This window comes from Somniosus microcephalus, chromosome 1 (genome assembly GCF_052327205.1).
Source record: "Somniosus microcephalus isolate GS21.2 chromosome 1, FLI_Smic_1.0, whole genome shotgun sequence".
Classification (NCBI taxonomy): Eukaryota; Metazoa; Chordata; class Chondrichthyes; order Squaliformes; family Somniosidae; genus Somniosus; species Somniosus microcephalus.
The window spans coordinates 16,954,795-16,974,779 of NC_140987.1; the positions used below are offsets into that span (position 1 = coordinate 16,954,795).

Here is a 19,985-nt window from a genome sequence, read left to right on the forward strand (position 1 = left end):
CAGCCTAGATTAGTCAAGTGTCTGGAGTGTGATTGGACAACTCGACCTTTTGACTCAGAGGCGAGAGTGCTCCCCACTGAGCCAGGCTGATGAGTGTTTTCTGTTACACCGCCCGCACCTCACTGTACAACCTCTGTACACTGGAGAATGTGGGAATGGTTTCTTACCATGTACCACCTGCAGCCGTGTCTCACTCTGGATCAGATGTTGATAATGGTATAGTGACTTGTACTCCACCAGACACAGGTAAGTGTGGGTGTCCTTCACCCTCAGCTGGTTTATCCTGGTTGAGGCGTTTCCCTCCTTTGGGTTCCCGACTAGCTCGTACCGATTTCCACCGTTTACAGTTGCCCAAGATCCGTTTGATTGGGCTCTAAATGTGACTACGTGTTGGTAGGGCTCCTTCCTCATCCATGTAACGGTGCTCAGGGTGGTGTGGTCGCTGGGCCGTGTGAACATACAGGGCAGTGTAACCGAAGCTCCCTCGGTCCCATTCATCACTGAGACACTTCCACTAGCAGCTGAGGAAAGGACAAACAGAAATTATCAGTGTCTTGATGAGAGGTTTAATTTGTTTCAGTTCAGAGCTCTCCCTGTGGCCTTCCTTAGAGCACAAGGCTGGTCAATGAGTGGCAACGGACTATTTGACTGTGGCGAGCATCACAGGCAAGCCCAATGTCCAAGAACACAGCTTCCAGCAGGAGTCACTGGAGAGTGATCAGGAGCGGGAACCCTGGCCATTACCCCGCCCCCGCCCGCCCCCCCCCCCATAGCCCGGGGCTGCTGAAAGTTTATTGATCCATGTGGCTCAGGACAGGACCAGGTGGAGCCTTTACTCATTGAGCTATCGGAGCAGCTACAGCCCCTGAACATTGTTCCTCACCTCTCACACTCACACTCAGACTCGGAATCGTCCATGGTGTTTGAAACGTCCCAATATTGAGCTCCACACGACACCGATATTCACCGCTGTCCGCCTGGCTTAGCCGCTCCATCATTATCGAGACATCGTTGTTGCTGAGGTTCCCCACGAACCTGAATCGATTCCCGCGGTCCTGCTGCCTCACACTCTCACACAGCTCGGCCCGTGAATGGCCCAGAACAGAATATGTACAGTTAAAAATAACCCTGTGAGACCCCAAGTCACCTTTGTACCATATCACAGTGCCGGTGACCGTGTGATCAGGGTTTAGGTGGGTGAAACTGCACGGCAAGACAGCGGAGCCCCCTTCCTCAGCAGTCACTGCATCCGCGCCGCTCATTGTCCAACCTATACCATAAATCTCTGTGGGGCGAGAGAGACAACATTAGAACAGCGGGGGCAGATATCAGTGTTTCAAAAACACACTGCCAGACAATATACAGAGTCTGTGATATAGTGACAACAGATATAACATCACACGGCCCGATTGAGATGGTTTACACATCGACATTGGACAGTGTGGAGTGAGTTACAGGCTGCAATGTAATCGAGGGGTTCGGGGGGTTTATATATAGAACTTGCTGAAGTGCCCGGCGGTGCCGAGGCTTTTTCGAGGGCATGTTGTTGTTGGAAGAGAGAGAGAGAGAGAGCGACTGGGGTGGGGGGGGCGGGGAGAGAGAGAGAGAGAGAGCGCGACTGGGGGGGAAGAGAGAGAGCGACTGGGGGGTAGAGAAAGGGCGGGGGGGAAGAGAGGGCGGGGGGGAAGGGAGGGCGGGGGGGGAAGGGAGGGTGGGGGCAGGGGGGGGGAAGGAAAAATATCTGTCATATTGGGCAGAAACAACAAAAACCCAAAGCAAACTCAATTGCTACTTGGCCCTAAACAGACAATACAACATGGCTGATTACCTGACCATGGTAAAGGATAGCAAACTGAGAAAAACTTTGACAATGTACAGACTTAGTGAACATAACCTGGCGATCGTAAAAGGTAGACACAGGCAGACCCGGCTACCAAGAGAGGACAGGATATGCTCTCACTGCAGTCAGGGAGTGGTGGAGACAGAGATGCACTTCCTCACAGCTTGTAGAAAATATCAGGGCATAAGGGAGACTTTCTACCCAAAATTCACAAAAATATGCCCGGAATTCAGAAATTTGAATGACGACCAAAAACTCCCATACCTACTAGGGGAAGAGAGAAATTGCATAACACTAGCGGCACACTATGTTACAGCTTGCCATAAACAGAGGGACAACCAGTAAATATAAGAAAAGAGCATATGTAAATTATATGAAAGTATATATTTATACACTCAGGGATATGTCTGTTTATACACTGTATGGATAGATCTGTATTTTTGTGAACAAACATGAATGTTTTCCGATGCTTTGGCAACATAAGATGTAACTTGTCATGCCAATAAAGCGATTTGAATTGAATTGAATTGGAAGGAAGGGAGCGGGGGGGAAGGGGGGGGAAGGGAGGGAGGGGGGGAAGGGAGGGAGGGGGGGAATGGGGGGAAAGGAGGGGGGGAAGGGAGGGAGGGGGGGAGGGGGGAAGGGAGGGGGGGAGGGGGGAATGGAGGGGGGAGGGGAAGGGGGGAGGGGGGGAGGAAGGGAGGGCTTGAGGCTGAGAGACGGACACGGCCACGCCCAGTTGCCGGGGTAACCCTGCCGCGCCGCCCCGCACTCCCGAGAGCCCCGCTCTCCGAGCCCCGCACTACCGAGAGCCCCGCTCTCGAAGCCCCAGCCGCCCCGCCCCGCACTCCCGAGAGCCCCGCTCTCCGAGCCCGCCCCGCACTCCCGAGAGCCCCGCTCTCCAAGCCCCAGCCGCCCCGCACTCCCGAGAGCCCCGCCCCACCCGGCCGAGAGCCCCGCTCTCCAAGCCAAAGCCGCCCCGACCCGCACTCCCGAGAGCCCCGCTCTCCGAGTCCCGCCCCCCCGCCGAGAGCCCCGCTCTCCAAGCCCCAGCCGCCCCGCCCCACACTCCCGAGAGCCCCGCTCTCCGAGCCCCGTCCCCCGGCCGAGCCGGCTTGAAGTCTGCCGATTGCGGCTCTGAGAGACGGCTGGGGTAACCCTTCCCGCTCACCAAGGCCGAGATCCGCACTCTCGAGAGCCCCGCCCGAGCCGAGCGCAGAACAGAGAGAGACGCCGCGTCTCACCTGCTCCTGCTGCGCGCGCACCCTGACCCTCGTGGCTGATGCCGTTGCCCCGGGTAACATGACACGGGGAGGTGGGGGGGGGGTGAGGAGCTTAGCAGAAGCCCAATTACCTAGCTCGGGCCTGGCTGGGCAAGAAAGGCCCAGGCTTTCAGGCCTAAGAAAAAAACGGGGTAAGGTAGGAAAAAGAATCTTCAGGTTAGAGAAAATATTTACAAACGAGTGATTTTTTTTAAAACAATTTTCTAAATTCAATTTTATTTTGCTGGAAATGGATATTTGAAAAGAAAGACGCAGAAAGCAGGAAAAAGAATGGAAGCAAGATGGCGGCTACTCACCTCGGTTCAGAATGATAAGGCCCGCCCACACATGCACCGATTGGTCGACCGTCAGGTGACCAAAGCGTAGGATTGGTCAATCGTCCCGTCACTCGACCGTAGGAGGGCCCAGCCGCACGCGGCAGCAAGCCGGCGTACGATTGGTCGACCTCGAGGTCACTCTGTCGCTAATGAGTGGATAATGAGATGCTAATGAGCGGAATGTTGAAGGTTTTTCGGATACCGCGGGCGCAATTTTTGTCCAGCCGAAACGTAAATACGCTTATGACCGTTTGGGAAAGGTAAGCTCTCTTTCGAGGTAACGCATGCGTAGGTACGCTCTATAACTTTCGAGCGCATAGCCGCCCAGACGCACACGCGCAGACAGACAGAAGGACAGAAGGACAGACAGATCGACCGATTAATATATATAGACTAGCTGAAGTGCCCGGCGGTGCCGAGGCTTTTTCGAGGGCATGTTGTTGTTGGAAGAGAGAGAGAGAGCGCGACTGGGGGGGGTGGGGGGGGAGAGAGAGAGAGAGAGAGCGCGACTGGGGGGGAAGAGAGAGAGCGACTGGGGGGTAAAGAGAGAGCGACTGGGGGGAAGAGAGAGAGAGACTGGGGGAAAGAGAGGGTGGGGGGGAAAGAGAGGGGGGGGAAAGAGAGGGTGGGGGGGAAGAGAGGGCGGGGGGAAGAGAGAGCGGGGGGGAAGAGAGGGCGGGGGGGAAGAGAGGGCGGGGGGGAAGAGAGGGTGGGGGGGAAGGGAGGGCGGGGGGGAAGGGAGGGCGGGGGGATGGGAGGGTGGGGGGGGAGGGAGGGCGGGGTTGGAAGGGAAGGCGGGGTGGGGGGGAAGGGAAGGCGGGGGAAGGGAGGGCGGGGGGGAAGGGAGGGCGGGGGGGTGGAGGGAAGGCGGGGGGGAAGGGAGGGCGGGGGGGGAAGGGAGGGCGGGGGGGAGTGAGGGCGGGGGGGGAGGGAGGGCGGGGGAGAAGGGTGGGCGGGGCGGAAGGGAGGGCGGGGGGGGAAGGGAGGGCGGTGGGGGCGAAGGGAGGGCGGGGGGGAAGGGAGGGCGGTGGGGGGGAAGGGGGGCGGGCGGGAGAGGGGTGAAGGGGAAGGGGGGAGGGGAGAGGGGAAGGAGGGGAGGGGAAGGGGGGGAGGGGAAGGGGGAGGGGGAGGGCGGCGGTAGGGGAAGGGGGGGAGGGGAAGAGGGGGAGGGAAGGGAGGGCGGGGGGGGGAAGTGAGGGCGGGGGGGAAGGGACGGCGGGGGGGAAGGGACGGCGGGGGGGGAAGGGAGGGCGGGTGGAAGGGAGGGCGGGGGGGAAGGGAGGGCAGGGGGGGAAGGGAGGGCAGGGGGAGGGGAAGGGATGGCGGGGGGGAAGGGGGGGCGGGGGGAAGGGAGGGCGGGGGGGGAAGGGAGGGAGGGAAGGGAGGGCGGGGGGGAAGTGAGGGTGGGGGGGAGGGGGAGGGGCGAAGGGAGGGAAGGGAGGGGGAGGGGGAGGGGGGAGGGGGAGGGGGAGGGGGGAGGGGAGGGGGGGAGGGGGGAGGGGAAGGGGGGGAGGGGGAGGGCGGGTGGGGAGGGAGGAAGGGACGGCTTGAGGCTGAGAGACGGCCACGGCCACGACCGGTTGCCGGGGTAACCCTGCCGCGCCGCCCCGCCCCGCCCCGCACTCCCAAGAGCCCCTCGCTCGAAGCCCCAGCCGCCCCGCCCCGCACTCCCGAGAGCCCCGCTCTCCGAGCCCGCCCCGCACTCCCGAGAGCCCCGCTCTCCGAGCCCCGCCCCCCCCGGCCGAGAGCCCCGCTCTCCGAGCCCCAGCCGCCCCGCCCCGCACTCCCGAGAGCCCCGCTCACCAAGGCCGAGATCCGCACTCTCGAGAGCCCCACCCGAGCCGAGCACGGAACAGAGAGAGACGCCACGTCTCACCTGCTCCTGCTGCGTGCGCACCCTGACCCTCGTGGCTGACGCCTTTGCCCCGGGTAACGTGACACGGGGGGGCGGTGGGTGAGGAGCTTAGCAGAAGCCCAATTACCGAGCTCGGGCCTGGCTGGGCAAGAAAGGCCCAGGCTTTCAGGCCTAAGAAAAAAACGGGGAAAGGTAGGAAAAAGAATCTTCAGGTTAGAGAAAATATTTACAAACGAGTGATTTTTTTTAAAACAATTTAATAAATTCAAATTTATTTTGCTGGAAATGTATATTTGAAAAGAAAGATGCAGAAAGCAGGAAAAAGAATTGAAGCAAGATGGTGGCTACTCACCTCGGTTCAGAACAATAAGGCCCGCCCACACACGCACCGATTGGTCGACCGTCAGGTGACCAAAGCGTAGGATTGGTCAATCGTCCCGTCACTCGACCGTAGGAGGGCCCGGCCGCATGCGGCAGCAAGCCGGCGTATGATTGGTCGACCTCGAGGTCACTCTGTCGCTAATGAGCAGATAATGAGATGCTAATGAGCGGAATGTTGAAGGTTTTTCGGATACCGCAGGCGCGATTTTTGTCCGGCCGAAACGTAAATACGCTTATGACCGTTTGGGAAAGGTAAGCTTTCTTTCGAGGTAACGCACGCGTAGATACGCTCTATAACTTTCGAGCGCATAGCCGCCCAGACGCACACGTGCAGACAGACAGACAGAAGGACAGACAGATCGACCGATTTATATATATATAGACTAGCTGAAGTGCCCGGCGGTGCCGAGGGTCTTTTGAGGGCATGTTGTTGGAAGAGAGAGAGAGAGCGACTGGGGGGAAGAGAGAGCGACTGGGGGGGAGAGAGAGAGCGACTGGGGGGGAGAGAGAGAGCGACGGGGGGAAGAGAGGGAGGGGAGGGGAGGGGAGGGAAGAGAGGGAGGGGAGGGGAGGGGAGGGAAGAGAGGGAGGGGAGGGAAGAGGGAGGGGAGGGGAGGGGGAGGGGAGGGGAGGGGAGGGGGGGAGGGGGGGTGGGGGAGGGGAGGGGGGAGGGGGGAGGGGGGGAGGGGGAGGGGAGGGGGGAGGGGGGGAGGGGGAGGGGAGGGGAGGGCGGGGGGGAGGGCGTAGGGGAGGGGAGGGCGGGGGGGAGGGGAGGGGAGGGCGGGGGGGAGGGGAGGGTGGGGGAGGGGAGGGGGGGAGTGGAGGGAGGGGGGAGTGGAGGGAGGGGGGGAGGGGAGGGAGGGGGAGGAGGGAGGAGGAGAGAGCAGGGGGGGAGGGATAGGCAGGGGAGGGAGGGGAGGAGGGGGGAGGAGGGAGGTGGAGAGAGGAGGGCGGGGGGGAGAGGAGGGAGGGGGGAGGGGAGGGGAAGGGGGAGAGTCCCCGAGCCCCCTGATCCCCGTCCCCCCAAACTCCCGAGCCCCCTGGTTGGCCCCCCCGAGACTCGCCCCCCACCTCCGAGGCTCGCCCCCCCCCCCACCAACCAAGCACCGAACTCCGGAGGCGCGATCTTCCGAGCACCGGCCTCCCGAGCTGGCTTCAAGATTGCGGCTGTGCGAGACGGCCGGCGGGCCCGGTTGCCAGGGTAACCCTTGACGCTCACCAAGCCCCGCCCCCGGCCGAGCCAGAGAGAGAGACGCCGCGTCTCAGCTGCTCCTGCTGCGCGCGCACCCTTTCGTAAGGTAGCGGTGCTGGGCTGAGGCCCGCCCCTCCAGCCTTCGAGTGGGGCCGGGAGGTGCCTAGCTCAGGCGTGGGTGCGGAGGAGAGGCCGAGGCTTCGAGGCCTACCTGGAAAAACGGGAAAGGTAGGAAAATTAATGAGATTAGATAAGTTAATTAGTTTCTAAATCATTTTTTTTTAAAACAATATGGCCTAGAAATTCAGTTGCCTTAGCGCCGCTTTTGAGGCGCTAGAGGGACTAGCGCCAGAGTTATGGCCAGTTTAAAAATTCCCTGGGGCCCTAAATCGGCGTTGCACCGGTAGCGCTGTGCCGGCACCGATGACGTCATCGGTGTGCGCAGCGTCCCGGTTGCCGTGGTAACCCGCCCGAACTCCGAAATTGAGTTGCGGCCGCCTCGCCCGTGGCAGCCGCAAGCAACGTTCTGTCAGAGGTGCCTTACTCCAGTTTGCGCCGGCGCATTAAAGGCCCCGCGGCGGCCGGCCACTTTCCCGCCGGCCGCCTGCCCGCAGCTCCCTCCCCGGACTTCTCCCCGCCCCCCCCCGGAACAGATGCAAGCCCGGCACTTGTCCGAGGTGCCGGGCTCATTTTTAAGCTGATTTGCGCGGGCCGCGGCCGGGTGCAGGCAGCTCCTCCTTAACGGGAGGAGGAGGCCTGCACGTCCCCAGCCTGCCGCACCGCATTGGGTGCCGCAGCGCCGGAATTGCGGCGCGAAACGGCAGTTAGCGCCGATGTACCGCCGCAAAGACCCTTCAGTCGCGCCGGCAGCCGTTTGGGCGCGGCACTACTGAATTTTTGGCGCGCACAGGGGGACTTAGCGCCGGCACTAACTTCCGGCGCTAAAGCCCTGCCTACGCCAGAACCCAATTTCTAGGCCTATGTGTTTTAAAAGCAACGTTTTTTTTAAAGACGCAGAAAGCGGGAAAAGGAAAGGAAAAGTTTGGAATCAAGATGGCGGCGACTCACCTTGGTTCAGAACGATAAGGCCCGCCCACACACGCACCAATTGGCCTGGCGGCACACGCCAGCAACCCGGCGTACGATTGGTCGAGCTCAAGGTCACTCTGTCGCTAATGAGCGGATAATGAGATGCTAATGAGCGGAATGTTAAGGTTTTTCGGATACCGCGGGCGTGATTTTAGTCCGGCCGAAACGTAAATACGCTTATGACCGTTTGGGAAAGGTAAGCTTTCTTTCGAGGTAACGCACGCATAGGTACGCTCTGTAACTTTCGAGCGAATAGCCACCCAGATGCACACGTGCAGACAGACAGACAGATCGACCGATTTATATATATAGACTAGGGAAGGGCAATAAATGCTGGCCTTGCCAGCGACGCCCACTTCCCATGAACAAATAAAAAGAAACTCTTGTAGAATCATAGCAACAGCAAGAAGGAATCAATGATCAACTATCCTGCAAGTAGAAGATGATCCTTTAAATAGTGCTGGTGGGGGGTCCTTCCTTCAGGTGAATGCTTGTTCAGTTATGTGAGATAGATAATAATGGATACCCGGGAGTGAGTTACAGGCTGGAATCTAATCGAGGGGTTCGGGGGGTTTATATATAGATTAATGAATACCCGGGAGTGAGTTACAGGCTGGAATCTAATCCAGGGGTTCGGGGGGGTTATATATAGAATAACGGATACCCGGGAATGAGTTACAGGCTGGAATCTAATCCAGGGGTTCGGGGGGTTATATATAGAATAACGGATACACGGGAGTGAGTTACAGGCTGGAATCTAATCCAGGGGTTCGGGGGGTTTATATATAGAATAACAGATACCCCGGGAGTGAGTTACAGGCTGGAATCTAATCGAGGGGTTCGGGGGGTTTATATATAGAATAACAGATACCCGGGAGTGAGTTACAGGCTGGAATCTAATCCAGGGGTTCGGGGGGTTTATATATAGAATAACAGATAACCGGGAATGAGTTACAGGTTGGAATCTAATCCAGGGGTTCGGGTGGTTTATATATAGAATAACGGATACCCAGGAATGAGTTACAGGCTGGAATCTAATCGAAGGATTCGGGGGGTTTATATATAGAATAACGGATACCCGGAAGTGAGTTACAGGCTGGAATCTAATCAAGGGGTTCGGGGGGTTATATATAGAATAACGGATACCCGGGAGTGAGTTATAGGCTGGAATCTAATCGAGGGGTTCGGGGGCTTATATATAGAATAACGGATACCCGGGAGTGAGTTACAGGCTGGAATCTAGTCGAGGGGTTCAGGGGGTTTATATATAGAATAACGGACACCCGGGAGTGAGTTACAGGCTGGAATCTAATCGAGGGGTTCAGGGGGTTTATATATAGAATAACGGACACCCGGGAGTGAGTTACAGCCTGGAATCTAATCGAGGGGTTCGGGGGAGTTATATAGAATAATGGATACCCGGGAATGAGTTACAGGTTGGAATCTAATCGAGGGGTTCGGGTGGTTTATATATAGAAAATGGATACCCGGGAGTGAGTTACAGGCTGGAATCTAATCGAGGGGTTCGGGTGGTTTATATATAGAAAATGGATACCCGGGAGTGAGTTACAGGCTGGAATCTAATCGAGGGGTTCGGGTGGTTTATATATAGAAAATGGATACCCGGGAGTGAGTTACAGGCTGGAATCTAATCGAGGGGTTCGGGGGGTTATATATAGAATAACGGATACCCGGGAGTGAGTTACAGGCCGGAATCTAATCGAGGGGTTCGGGGGAGTTATATAGAATAATGGATATCCAGGAATGAGTTACAGGTTGGAATCTAATCGACGGGTTTGGGTGGTTTATATATAGAAAATGGATACCCGGGAGTGAGTTACAGGCTGGAATCTAATCGAGGGGTTCGGGGGGTTATATATAGAATAACGGATACCCGGGAGTGAGTTACAGGCTGGAATCTAATCGAGGGGTTCAGGGGGTTTATATATAGAATAACGGACACCCGGGAGTGAGTTACAGGCTGGAATCTAATCGAGGGCTTCGGGGGGTTATATATAGAATAACGGATACCCGGGAGTGAGTTACAGGCCGGAATCTAATCGAGGGGTTCGGGGGAGTTATATAGAATAATGGATACCCGGGAATGAGTTACAGGTTGGAATCTAATCGAGGGGTTCGGGTGGTTTATATATAGAATAACGGATACCCGGGAGTGAGTTACAGGCTGGAATCTAATCGAGGGGTTCGGGGGGTTATATATAGAATAACGGATACCCGGGAGTGAGTTACAGGCTGGAATCTAATCCAGGGGTTCGGGGGGGTTATATATAGAATAACGGATACCCGGGAGTGAGTTACAGGCTGGAATCTAATCCAGGGGCTCAGGTGGTTTATATATAGAAAATGGATACCCGGGAGTGAGTTACAGGCTGGAATCTAATCCAGGGGTTCGGGTGGTTTATATATAGAAAATGGATACCCGGGAGTGAGTTACAGGCTGGAATCTAATCCAGGGGTTCGGGGGGGTTATATATAGAATAACGGATACCCGGGAGTGAGTTACAGGCTGGAATCTAATCCAGGGGTTCGGGTGGTTTATATATAGAATAACAGATACCCGGGAATGAGTTACAGGTTGGAATCTAATCCAGGGGTTCGGGTGGTTTATATATAGAATAACGGATACCCAGGAATGAGTTACAGGCTGGAATCTAATCGAAGGATTCGGGGGGTTTATATATAGAATAGCGGATACCCGGGAGTGAGTTACAGGCTGGAATCTAATCCAGGGGTTCGGGGGAGTTATATAGAATAATGGATATCCGGGAATGAGTTACAGGTTGGAATCTAATCGAGGGGTTCGGGGGGTTATATATAGAATAACGGATACCCGGAAGTGAGTTACAGGCTGGAATCTAATCAAGGGGTTCGGGGGGTTATATATAGAATAACGGATACCCGGGAGTGAGTTATAGGCTGGAATCTAATCGAGGGGTTCGGGGGGTTATATATAGAATAACGGATACCCGGGAGTGAGTTACAGGCTGGAATCTAATCGAGGGGTTCAGGGGGTTTATATATAGAATAACGGACACCCGGGAGTGAGTTACAGCCTGGAATCTAATCGAGGGGTTCGGGGGAGTTATATAGAATAATGGATACCCGGGAATGAGTTACAGGTTGGAATCTAATCGAGGGGTTCGGGTGGTTTATATATAGAAAATGGATACCCGGGAGTGAGTTACAGGCTGGAATCTAATCGAGGGGTTCGGGTGGTTTATATATAGAAAATGGATACCCGGGAGTGAGTTACAGGCTGGAATCTAATCGAGGGGTTCGGGTGGTTTATATATAGAAAATGGATACCCGGGAGTGAGTTACAGGCTGGAATCTAATCGAGGGGTTCGGGGGGTTATATATAGAATAACGGATACCCGGGAGTGAGTTACAGGCCGGAATCTAATCGAGGGGTTCGGGGGAGTTATATAGAATAATGGATATCCAGGAATGAGTTACAGGTTGGAATCTAATCGACGGGTTTGGGTGGTTTATATATAGAAAATGGATACCCGGGAGTGAGTTACAGGCTGGAATCTAATCGAGGGGTTCGGGGGGTTATATATAGAATAACGGATACCCGGGAGTGAGCTACAGGCTGGAATCTAATCGAGGGGTTCAGGGGGTTTATATATAGAATAACGGACACCCGGGAGTGAGTTACAGGCTGGAATCTAATCGAGGGCTTCGGGGGGTTATATATAGAATAACGGATACCCGGGAGTGAGTTACAGCCTGGAATCTAATCGAGGGGTTCGGGGGGTTTATATATAGAATAACAGATACCCGGGAGTGAGTTACAGGCCGGAATCTAATCGAGGGGTTCGGGGGAGTTATATAGAATAATGGATATCCAGGAATGAGTTACAGGTTGGAATCTAATCGACGGGTTTGGGTGGTTTATATATAGAAAATGGATACCCGGGAGTGAGTTACAGGCTGGAATCTAATCGAGGGGTTCGGGGGGTTATATATAGAATAACGGATACCCGGGAGTGAGTTACAGGCCGGAATCTAATCGAGGGGTTCGGGGGAGTTATATAGAATAATGGATACCCGGGAATGAGTTACAGGTTGGAATCTAATCGAGGGGTTCGGGTGGTTTATATATAGAATAACGGATACCCGGGAGTGAGTTACAGGCTGGAATCTAATCGAGGGGTTCGGGGGGTTATATATAGAATAACGGATACCCGGGAGTGAGTTACAGGCTGGAATCTAATCCAGGGGTTCGGGGGGGTTATATATAGAATAACGGATACCCGGGAGTGAGTTACAGGCTGGAATCTAATCCAGGGGCTCGGGTGGTTTATCTATAGAAAATGGATACCCGGGAGTGAGTTACAGGCTGGAATCTAATTCAGGGGTTCGGGTGGTTTATATATAGAAAATGGATACCCGGGAGTGAGTTACAGGCTGGAATCTAATCCAGGGGTTCGGGGGGGTTATATATAGAATAACGGATACCCGGGAGTGAGTTACAGGCTGGAATCTAATCCAGGGGTTCGGGGGGGTTATATATAGAATAACGGATACCCGGGAGTGAGTTACAGGCTGGAATCTAATCCAGGGGTTCGGGGGGGTTATATATAGAATAACGGATACCCGGGAGTGAGTTACAGGCTGGAATCTAATCCAGGGGTTCGGGTGGTTTATATATAGAAAATGGATACCCAGGAATGAGTTGCAGGCTGGAATCTAATCGAGGGGTTAGTGGGGTTATAGATAGAAAATGGATACCCGGGAGTGAGTTACAGGCTGGAACCTAATCCAGGGGTTCAGGGGGTTCATATATAGAATAACAGATACCTGGGAGTGAGTTACAGGCTGGAATCTAATCGAGTGGTTCGGGGGTTTATATATGGAATAAAAATACCTGGGAGTGAGTTACAGGCTGGAATCTAATCCAGGGATTCAGGGGGTTTCTGTGTAGAATAATGGATACCTGGGAGTGAGTTACAGGCTGGAATCTAATCGAGGGGTTCGGGGGTTTATATATAGAAAATGGATACCCGGGAGTGAGTTACAGGCTGGAATCTAATCGAGGGGTTCGGGGGATTTATATATCGGGATTGAGCATCCGATCCTGATGCAGTGACAGTGGGACCTTGCTCTTCAGACACAGTACTCTCTGTTGACCTCAGGGTTTAATACAGGGTCAGCTCGTTTACATCTGTAACAACAGGTGATCTAATTGAGGTGTTTATGATGATTAAAGGATTTGACTATTTCCTCTGGTGGGGGATTTCAGAACAAGGGGGCCTAACCATAAATTAGAGCCAGGCTGTTCAGGGGTGATGTCAGGAAGCAGTTCTTCACACAAAGGGTGGTGGAAATCTGGAACTCTGTCTCTCCCAAGAAGCTGTTGATGCTGAGGGTCAATTGAAAATGTCAAGACTGGGATTGATAGGCTCCTGTTAGGTAAGGGTACTGAGGGTTACGGAACCAATGTGGGTGAATGGAGTTCAGATACAGATCAGCCATGATCTAATTGAATTGTGGAACAGTCTCGAGGGGCTGAATGGCCTCCTCCCGTTCCTATGCAGCGCTAGGGAGCTACAGGGCCATGGAGGGATTTATGGACAAGGACAAGAGATTTAAATTGAATGTATGATGGGATGGGGTGCCAGAGAAGGTCAGGGGGTGATGCACACAAGCAGACAAAAAAAGACTGGCAGGAAGAGACCAGCTGGCACCTTCAGGGGTGAAGAGGAGAGAGAGAATAATCAGTTCTCCCAGACATTGACAGCTGCCTACACCAGCTCGCAGCTCCCTGTGCCACACCCAATATCGCCACCACTCTTGATTCCACAGCCATGCAACAGCTTCTGGGGAGAGACAGAATTCCAGATTTCCACCACCCTTTGTGTGAAGAAGTGCTTCCTGACATCACCCCTGAGCGGCCTGGCTCTAATTTATGGTTAGGCCCCCTTGTTCTGAAATCCCCTACCAGAGGAAATAGTCAAATCCTTTAAACATCATAAACACCTCAATTAGATCACCTGTTGTTACAGATGTAAACAAGCTGACCCTGTATTAGACCCTGAGCTCATCAGAGAGCACTGTGTCTGGAGAGCAAGGTCCCACTGTCACTGCATCAGGATCGGATGCTCAATCCCAATATATAAACCACCGGCTACAGTAAAGGTAGGAAAATTGATCAAAAAGGCTAATGGAATGTTAGCCTTTATATTGAGAGGGCTGGAATATGAAGGGGAGGAAGTTTTGCTGCAGCTACACAAAGCACTGGTTAGACCCCATCTGGAGCACTGTGAGCAGTTCTGGGCTCCGCACCTTAGGAAGGATATATTGGCCTTGGAAGGAGTGCAGTGCAGTTTCACCAGAATGTTACCAGGTCTCCAGGGGTTAGATTATGAGGAGAGATTAGGGCTAGAAATTCAGCTCCATAGCACCCATTTTTTCTGCACTATGGCACCATTTTGAGTCCAAAATGGCATCTGCTCACACACACTAGCGAGAGGGTTTGAGTACAGGAACAAGGATGTCTTGCTGCAGTTGTACAGGGCCTTGGTGAGGCCACATCTTGAGCATTGTGTGCAGTTTTGGTCGCCTTATCTGAGGAAGGATGTTCTTGCCATGGAAGGAGTTCAGTGAAGATTCACCAGGCTGATACCTGGGATGGCAGGAATGACATATGAGGAGAGATTGGGACGATTGGGCTTGTGCTCGCTGGAGTTTAGAAGAATGAGAGGGGATCTCATTGAAACTTATATATCGGATATGGGGAGAAAGCAGGGACCGGGTACTGAAATTGGATGATCAGCCATGATCGCATTGAATGGCGGAGCAGGCTCGAAGGGCCGAATGGCCTACTCCTGCTCCTATCTTCTATGTCTATGTCTTCCGGTGCCGGCCGCGCCAGACACCTACTTGGTAAATTACAAACAAGAGGCCTCCATCATCCATGTCTGAAGCAGGCGTTAGGACATTTGCATATGCAAATAAGGCCTAACCCCAGCTTCTGGTCCCTGCTGCAATTTGGTTTCTGCCTGAGGCAGCCAGCGCCAGTGCCGATTGCCTCCGGGAAAACCAATGGTAAACACCACGTAAGTAAAAAAACTTCAGTACTTACCATAATCACCACTGCCTGTCCCAAGATCTCCGACCTCCCTCCCAACTCCATGGCCCCTGATCTCCCCCCAGCCCCAGCCTCGAACTACTAGCCCCCACCCCAACAGCACTCCGACCCCGCAACGATACACCCAAGTCCTGCGATCTTCCTACCCGACCCCCGACAGCACTCCGATCACTGACTCCGAGGCCCACCCGTTCCTCCTCCAGACCCACCAAGATCCAACCCAATACACTGTTTTCAGACTAGATGCTGCAGAAACTGACTCCTCGGAGACCCACAACCTTCCTAAAAAAGTGACCTCGAGCAGATGCTCCAATTGCAAACAGCAGGACGTGGCCAACTGCAAGGACTTCAGTGTTTTGAAACCTGGGAAGAGACCAGTCTCAAAGAAATAGGGGCTCGGATGGATTCAAAGCACAATAAGGAATGGCAGAGATCATCACGACAGCACGAAATAGCAATGGAGATACTGTAACGGAGTACCTTCACCACGCAGACTGCTGCGGTTCAAGAAGGCGGCTCACCACCACTTTCTCAAGGGGAATTAGGGATGGCCAATAAATACCGGCCTTGCCCGCGACGCCCACATCCCAGGAACAAATAAAAACAAAAACATTGCCAGACGAGTCCCAGCAGCTAGAAACTACCAAGAGGAATAAAACTCATTGAAAAAGGTGCACAGAAATTAAAAGGGAAACATTCTGTCCATCTTATTCACCCAAGGAGACAGCCTTTCAACTCTCAGATAGCCATTATCAATTTATAAGGCTGCTTAACCCACTTCATTTACTAAAGAGCGCTATTTATGCACTTACCCCTGGAAATTGGAGTACTAACCTGTACAGGCTCCTAACTCAGTGCCATCTACATTATAATGAGGTCCAAGGCCCACAATCCCCGGCTCCTTGGACCTCCCCATTTGAGCGCTTCCGAATTTCTATGCCTACATAAACTAGACTTGTAGTCCCTGGAATGTAGAAGGGTAAGGGGTACTTTGATTGAAGTTTTTAGGATTTTGAAAGGAACTGGTAGGGTAGATAGAGAAACTTTTTCCACTGGTGGGGGTGGGACAAGGGGCACAACCTTACAATTGGAGTCAGGTCATTCAGCAGAGCAGTTAGGAAACACTTCTTCACTAAAAGGGTGGTCGAACTGTGGAACTCTCTCCCACAAAAAGCAGTAGGTGCGAGCTCAACTAATAATTTTAAATCTGAGATCGATAGATTTTTGCTAGCCAAGGGTATTAAGGGATATGGAGCCAAGGTGGGTGGATGGAGTTAGGATACAGATCGCCATAATCTCAGTGGATGGCAGAACAGGCTCGAGGGGCTGAATGGTCTCCTCCTGTTTCTTGTGTCTCGCTTAGAAACTGGACGCTCACTCTACCCCTCCCTGTTTCTCTGACTCTGACCGTCGCTCCCCTGGACTTTCACCCACTCGCGACCCTGCGGTGAAATGATAAAAAGGAGCAATTTATGCAACAAAATGAATTTGAACAGTTGTTATTAGAAAGCACCTACTGTAACCCCGCACCGAGACCGACAGCAGGACTGCGGAAAGCCAAACGTAGAGAGAATTCATTGCCAACTCTTCGGTGTTCCGTCCTTCTCCCTCGCTGCTTTTTATCCCCTGACACCGAAATACAGAAGTTGCTCAAAGTGTTTCTTCACTTCCTGTGGAACCCCGCAAAACAAATTCTCAATCTCACTGAATGTAAGAGGCTAAGAGGAAGTCTCTTTATGTTGAGCAGAAAAAGAGAGCAAAGATAGTGATAGACTTCAAGAAGACATAGACAGGCTGGTGCAATGGGTGGACACATGGCAAATGAAATTCAGCGCATGAGGAGTATGATGTGATACATTTTGGTAGGAAGAATGAGGAGAGACAATGCAAGCTAAATGGTACAATTTTAAATGGACTGCAAGAAGAGAGAGACCTGGGGGTGTTTGTGCATAAATCTTTGAAGGTGGCAGGACAGGTTAACAAGGCAGTTAATAAAGCATACGGGTACTGGACTTTAAAAATATTGGCATAGAGTACAAAAGCCAAGAAGTTATGCTAAACCGGTGTAAAACACTAGTTCGGCCCCAGCTGGAGTATTGTGTCCAATTCTGGGCACCACACTTTAGGAAGGACCTGAAGGCTTTGGAGAGGGTACAGAAGAGGTTTACTAGAATGGTTCCAGGGATAAGGGAATAAAGTTACGTGGATAGACTAGAGAAGCTGGATGTGGATGAGGGTAACGCAGTGGATGTGGTATACATGGATTTCAGTAAGGCCTTCGATAAAGTCCCGCACAGGAGACTGGTCAAGAAGGTAAGAGCCCATGGAATCCAGGGTGCCTTGGCACATTGGATACAAAACTGGCTTAGTGGCAGAAGGCAGAGGGTGATGGTCGAAGGTTGTTTTTGTGACTGGAAGCCTGTGGCCAGTGGGGTACCACAGGGATCGGTGCTGGGTCCCTTGCTGTTTGTGGTCTATATTAATGACTTGGATATGAATGTAAAGGGTATGATCAGTAAGTTCGCGGATGATACAAAAATTGGTAGGGTGGTAAATAGCGGGGAGGGTAGCCTCAGTCTGCAGGACGATATAGATGGGTTGGTCAGATGGGCGGAACAGTGGCAAATGGAATTTAACCCGGAAAAGTGCGAGGTGATGCACTTTGGGGGGACTAACAAGGCAAAGGAATACACAATGAATGGAAAGACCCTAGGCAAGACGGAGGGTCAGAGGGATCTGGGTGTGCAAGTACACAGATCCCTGAAGGCGGCGGAACAGGTGGATAAGGTGGTAAAAAAGGCATATGGGATACTTGCCTTCATTAGCCGAGGCATTGAATATAAGAGCAAGGAGGTTATGATGGAGCTGTATAAAACACTGGTTAGGCCACAGCTGGAATACTGTGTGCAGTTCTGGTCGCCACACTACAGGAAGGATGTGATCGCGTTAGAGAGGGTGCAGAGGAGGTTCACCAGGATGTTACCAGGGCTGGAGCGCTTCAGCTATGAAGAGAGACTGGGCAGATTGGGTTTGTTTTCCTTGGAGCTGAGGAGGCTGAGGGGGGACATGATTGAGGTGTACAAAATTATGAGGGGCATAGATAGGATGGATGCTGAGGAGCTTTTTCCCTTAGTAGAGGGGTCAATAACTAGGGGGCATAGATTCAAGGTAAAAGGCGGGAGGTTTAGAGGGGATTTGAGAAAGAACTTTTTCACCCAGAGGGTGGTTGGAGTCTGGAACTCACTGCCTGAAAGGGTTGTGGAGGCAGAAACCCTCACAACATTTAAGAAGCATTTGGATGTGCACTTGAAATGCCATAGCATACAAGGCTACGGGCCAAATGCTGGAATATGGGATTAGATTAGACAGGGCTTGATGGCCGGCGCGGACACGATGGGCCGAAGGGCCTCTATCCGTGCTGTATTACTCTATGACTCTATGACTCTAAGCTGAGGTTGTTCTCCTTAGAGCAGAGAATGCTAAAAGGAGATTTGATAGAGGTGTTTAAAATCATGAAGGGTTTAGATAGAGTAATTAAGAGAAACTGTTTCCAATGGCGGAAACGTCGATAACGGGAGGGCACAGATTTAAGGTGATTGGCAAAAGTACAAGAGGCGACATGAGGAAAAACTTTTTAGGCAACGAGTGGTTCAGATTTGGAATGCGGTGCCTGATAGGGCGGTGGAGGCAGATTGTTAACTGGACCAGAATCTTAACTGGACCAGCCACATAAATACTGTGGCGACAAGAGCAGGTCAGAGGATGGTATTCTCACCTCCTGACTGCCCAAAGCCTTTCCACCATCTACAGGCACAAGTAAGGAGTGTGATGGAATACTCTCCACTTGCCTGGATGAGTGCAGCTCCAACAACACTTGAGAAGCTCAACACCATCCAGGACAAAGCAGCTTGCTTGATTGGCACCCCAGCCACCACCTTAAACATTCACTCCCTCCACCACCGGCGTACCGTGGCTGCAGTGTGTACCATCTACAAGATACACTGCAGCAACTCGCCAAGGCTTCTTCAGCAGCACCTCCCAAACCCGCAACCTCTTCCACCTAGAAGGACAAGGGCAGCAGGCGCATGGGAACACCATCACCTTCAAGTTCCCCTCCAAGTCACACACCATCCTGACTTGGAAGTATATCGCTGATCCTTCATCGTCGCTGGGTCAAAATCCTGGAACTCCCTCCCTAACAGCACTGTGGGAGTACCTTCACCACACGGACTGCAGCGGTTCAAGAAGGCGGATCACCATCACCTTCTCAAGGGCGATTAGGGATAGGCAATAAATGCTGGCCTTGCCAATGACGCTCATATCCCATGAATGAATAAAATAAAAAATTCAATAGTAGCCTTCAAAAGGGAATTGGACAAATACTTGCAGAAGAAAAATTTGCAGGGAAATGGAGAAAGAGCGGGGGAGTGGGACTAACTGGACTGCTCTTCGAAAGAGCCAGCGCAAACTCGATGGGCCGAATGGCCTCCTTCTATGCTGTACCTTTCTATGATTCTATGATACTATGAAAGTGTTGCTGACTAACAGACCAGGGATATTTATATAACTGCTGCTATAAAGAGGCATAAACCACAGCATCAATTATGAATGAGAGATGCTGCATTAGCTTCCAATATGTTTGTCAGAATGTCCATCAAAAGCTATGGGGGTTAAATTGATTAGTGCGGAGAACGGGCATGGGGAGGGCGGTATGTGAATGTAAACGTGGGTCCCTTATAGGCAGAGACAGGAGAAATTATAATGGGGAATAAGGAAATGGCAGAGACATTAAACAAATGCATTGTACCTGTCTTCACAGCAGAAGACACAAAAAGATCCTGGAAATAGTGGGGAGCTAAGGGTCTAGTGAGAGTGAGGAACTTAAACAAATTAGTATTAGTAAAGAAATGG

General features: G+C 52.7%; 1 protein-coding gene across 1 annotated transcript in view; it reads right to left on the minus strand.

Annotated features, from left to right (window-relative positions):
• LOC147123952 (uncharacterized) overlaps positions 1-16,687 on the minus strand; it is a 68,110-nt gene extending 51,423 nt beyond the window's left edge. Inside the window, exons 1-3 of the mRNA XM_085970052.1 lie at positions 16,592-16,687; positions 884-1,285; positions 168-521 (exon numbers count right to left, since the gene is read on the minus strand). Coding sequence (XP_085826178.1) covers positions 168-521; positions 884-1,285; positions 16,592-16,652 — 817 coding nt within the window. The 5' untranslated portion in view covers positions 16,653-16,687. The remainder of the gene's footprint in view (positions 1-167; positions 522-883; positions 1,286-16,591) is intronic.
• Between the last annotated feature and the right edge of the window lie 3,298 nt (positions 16,688-19,985).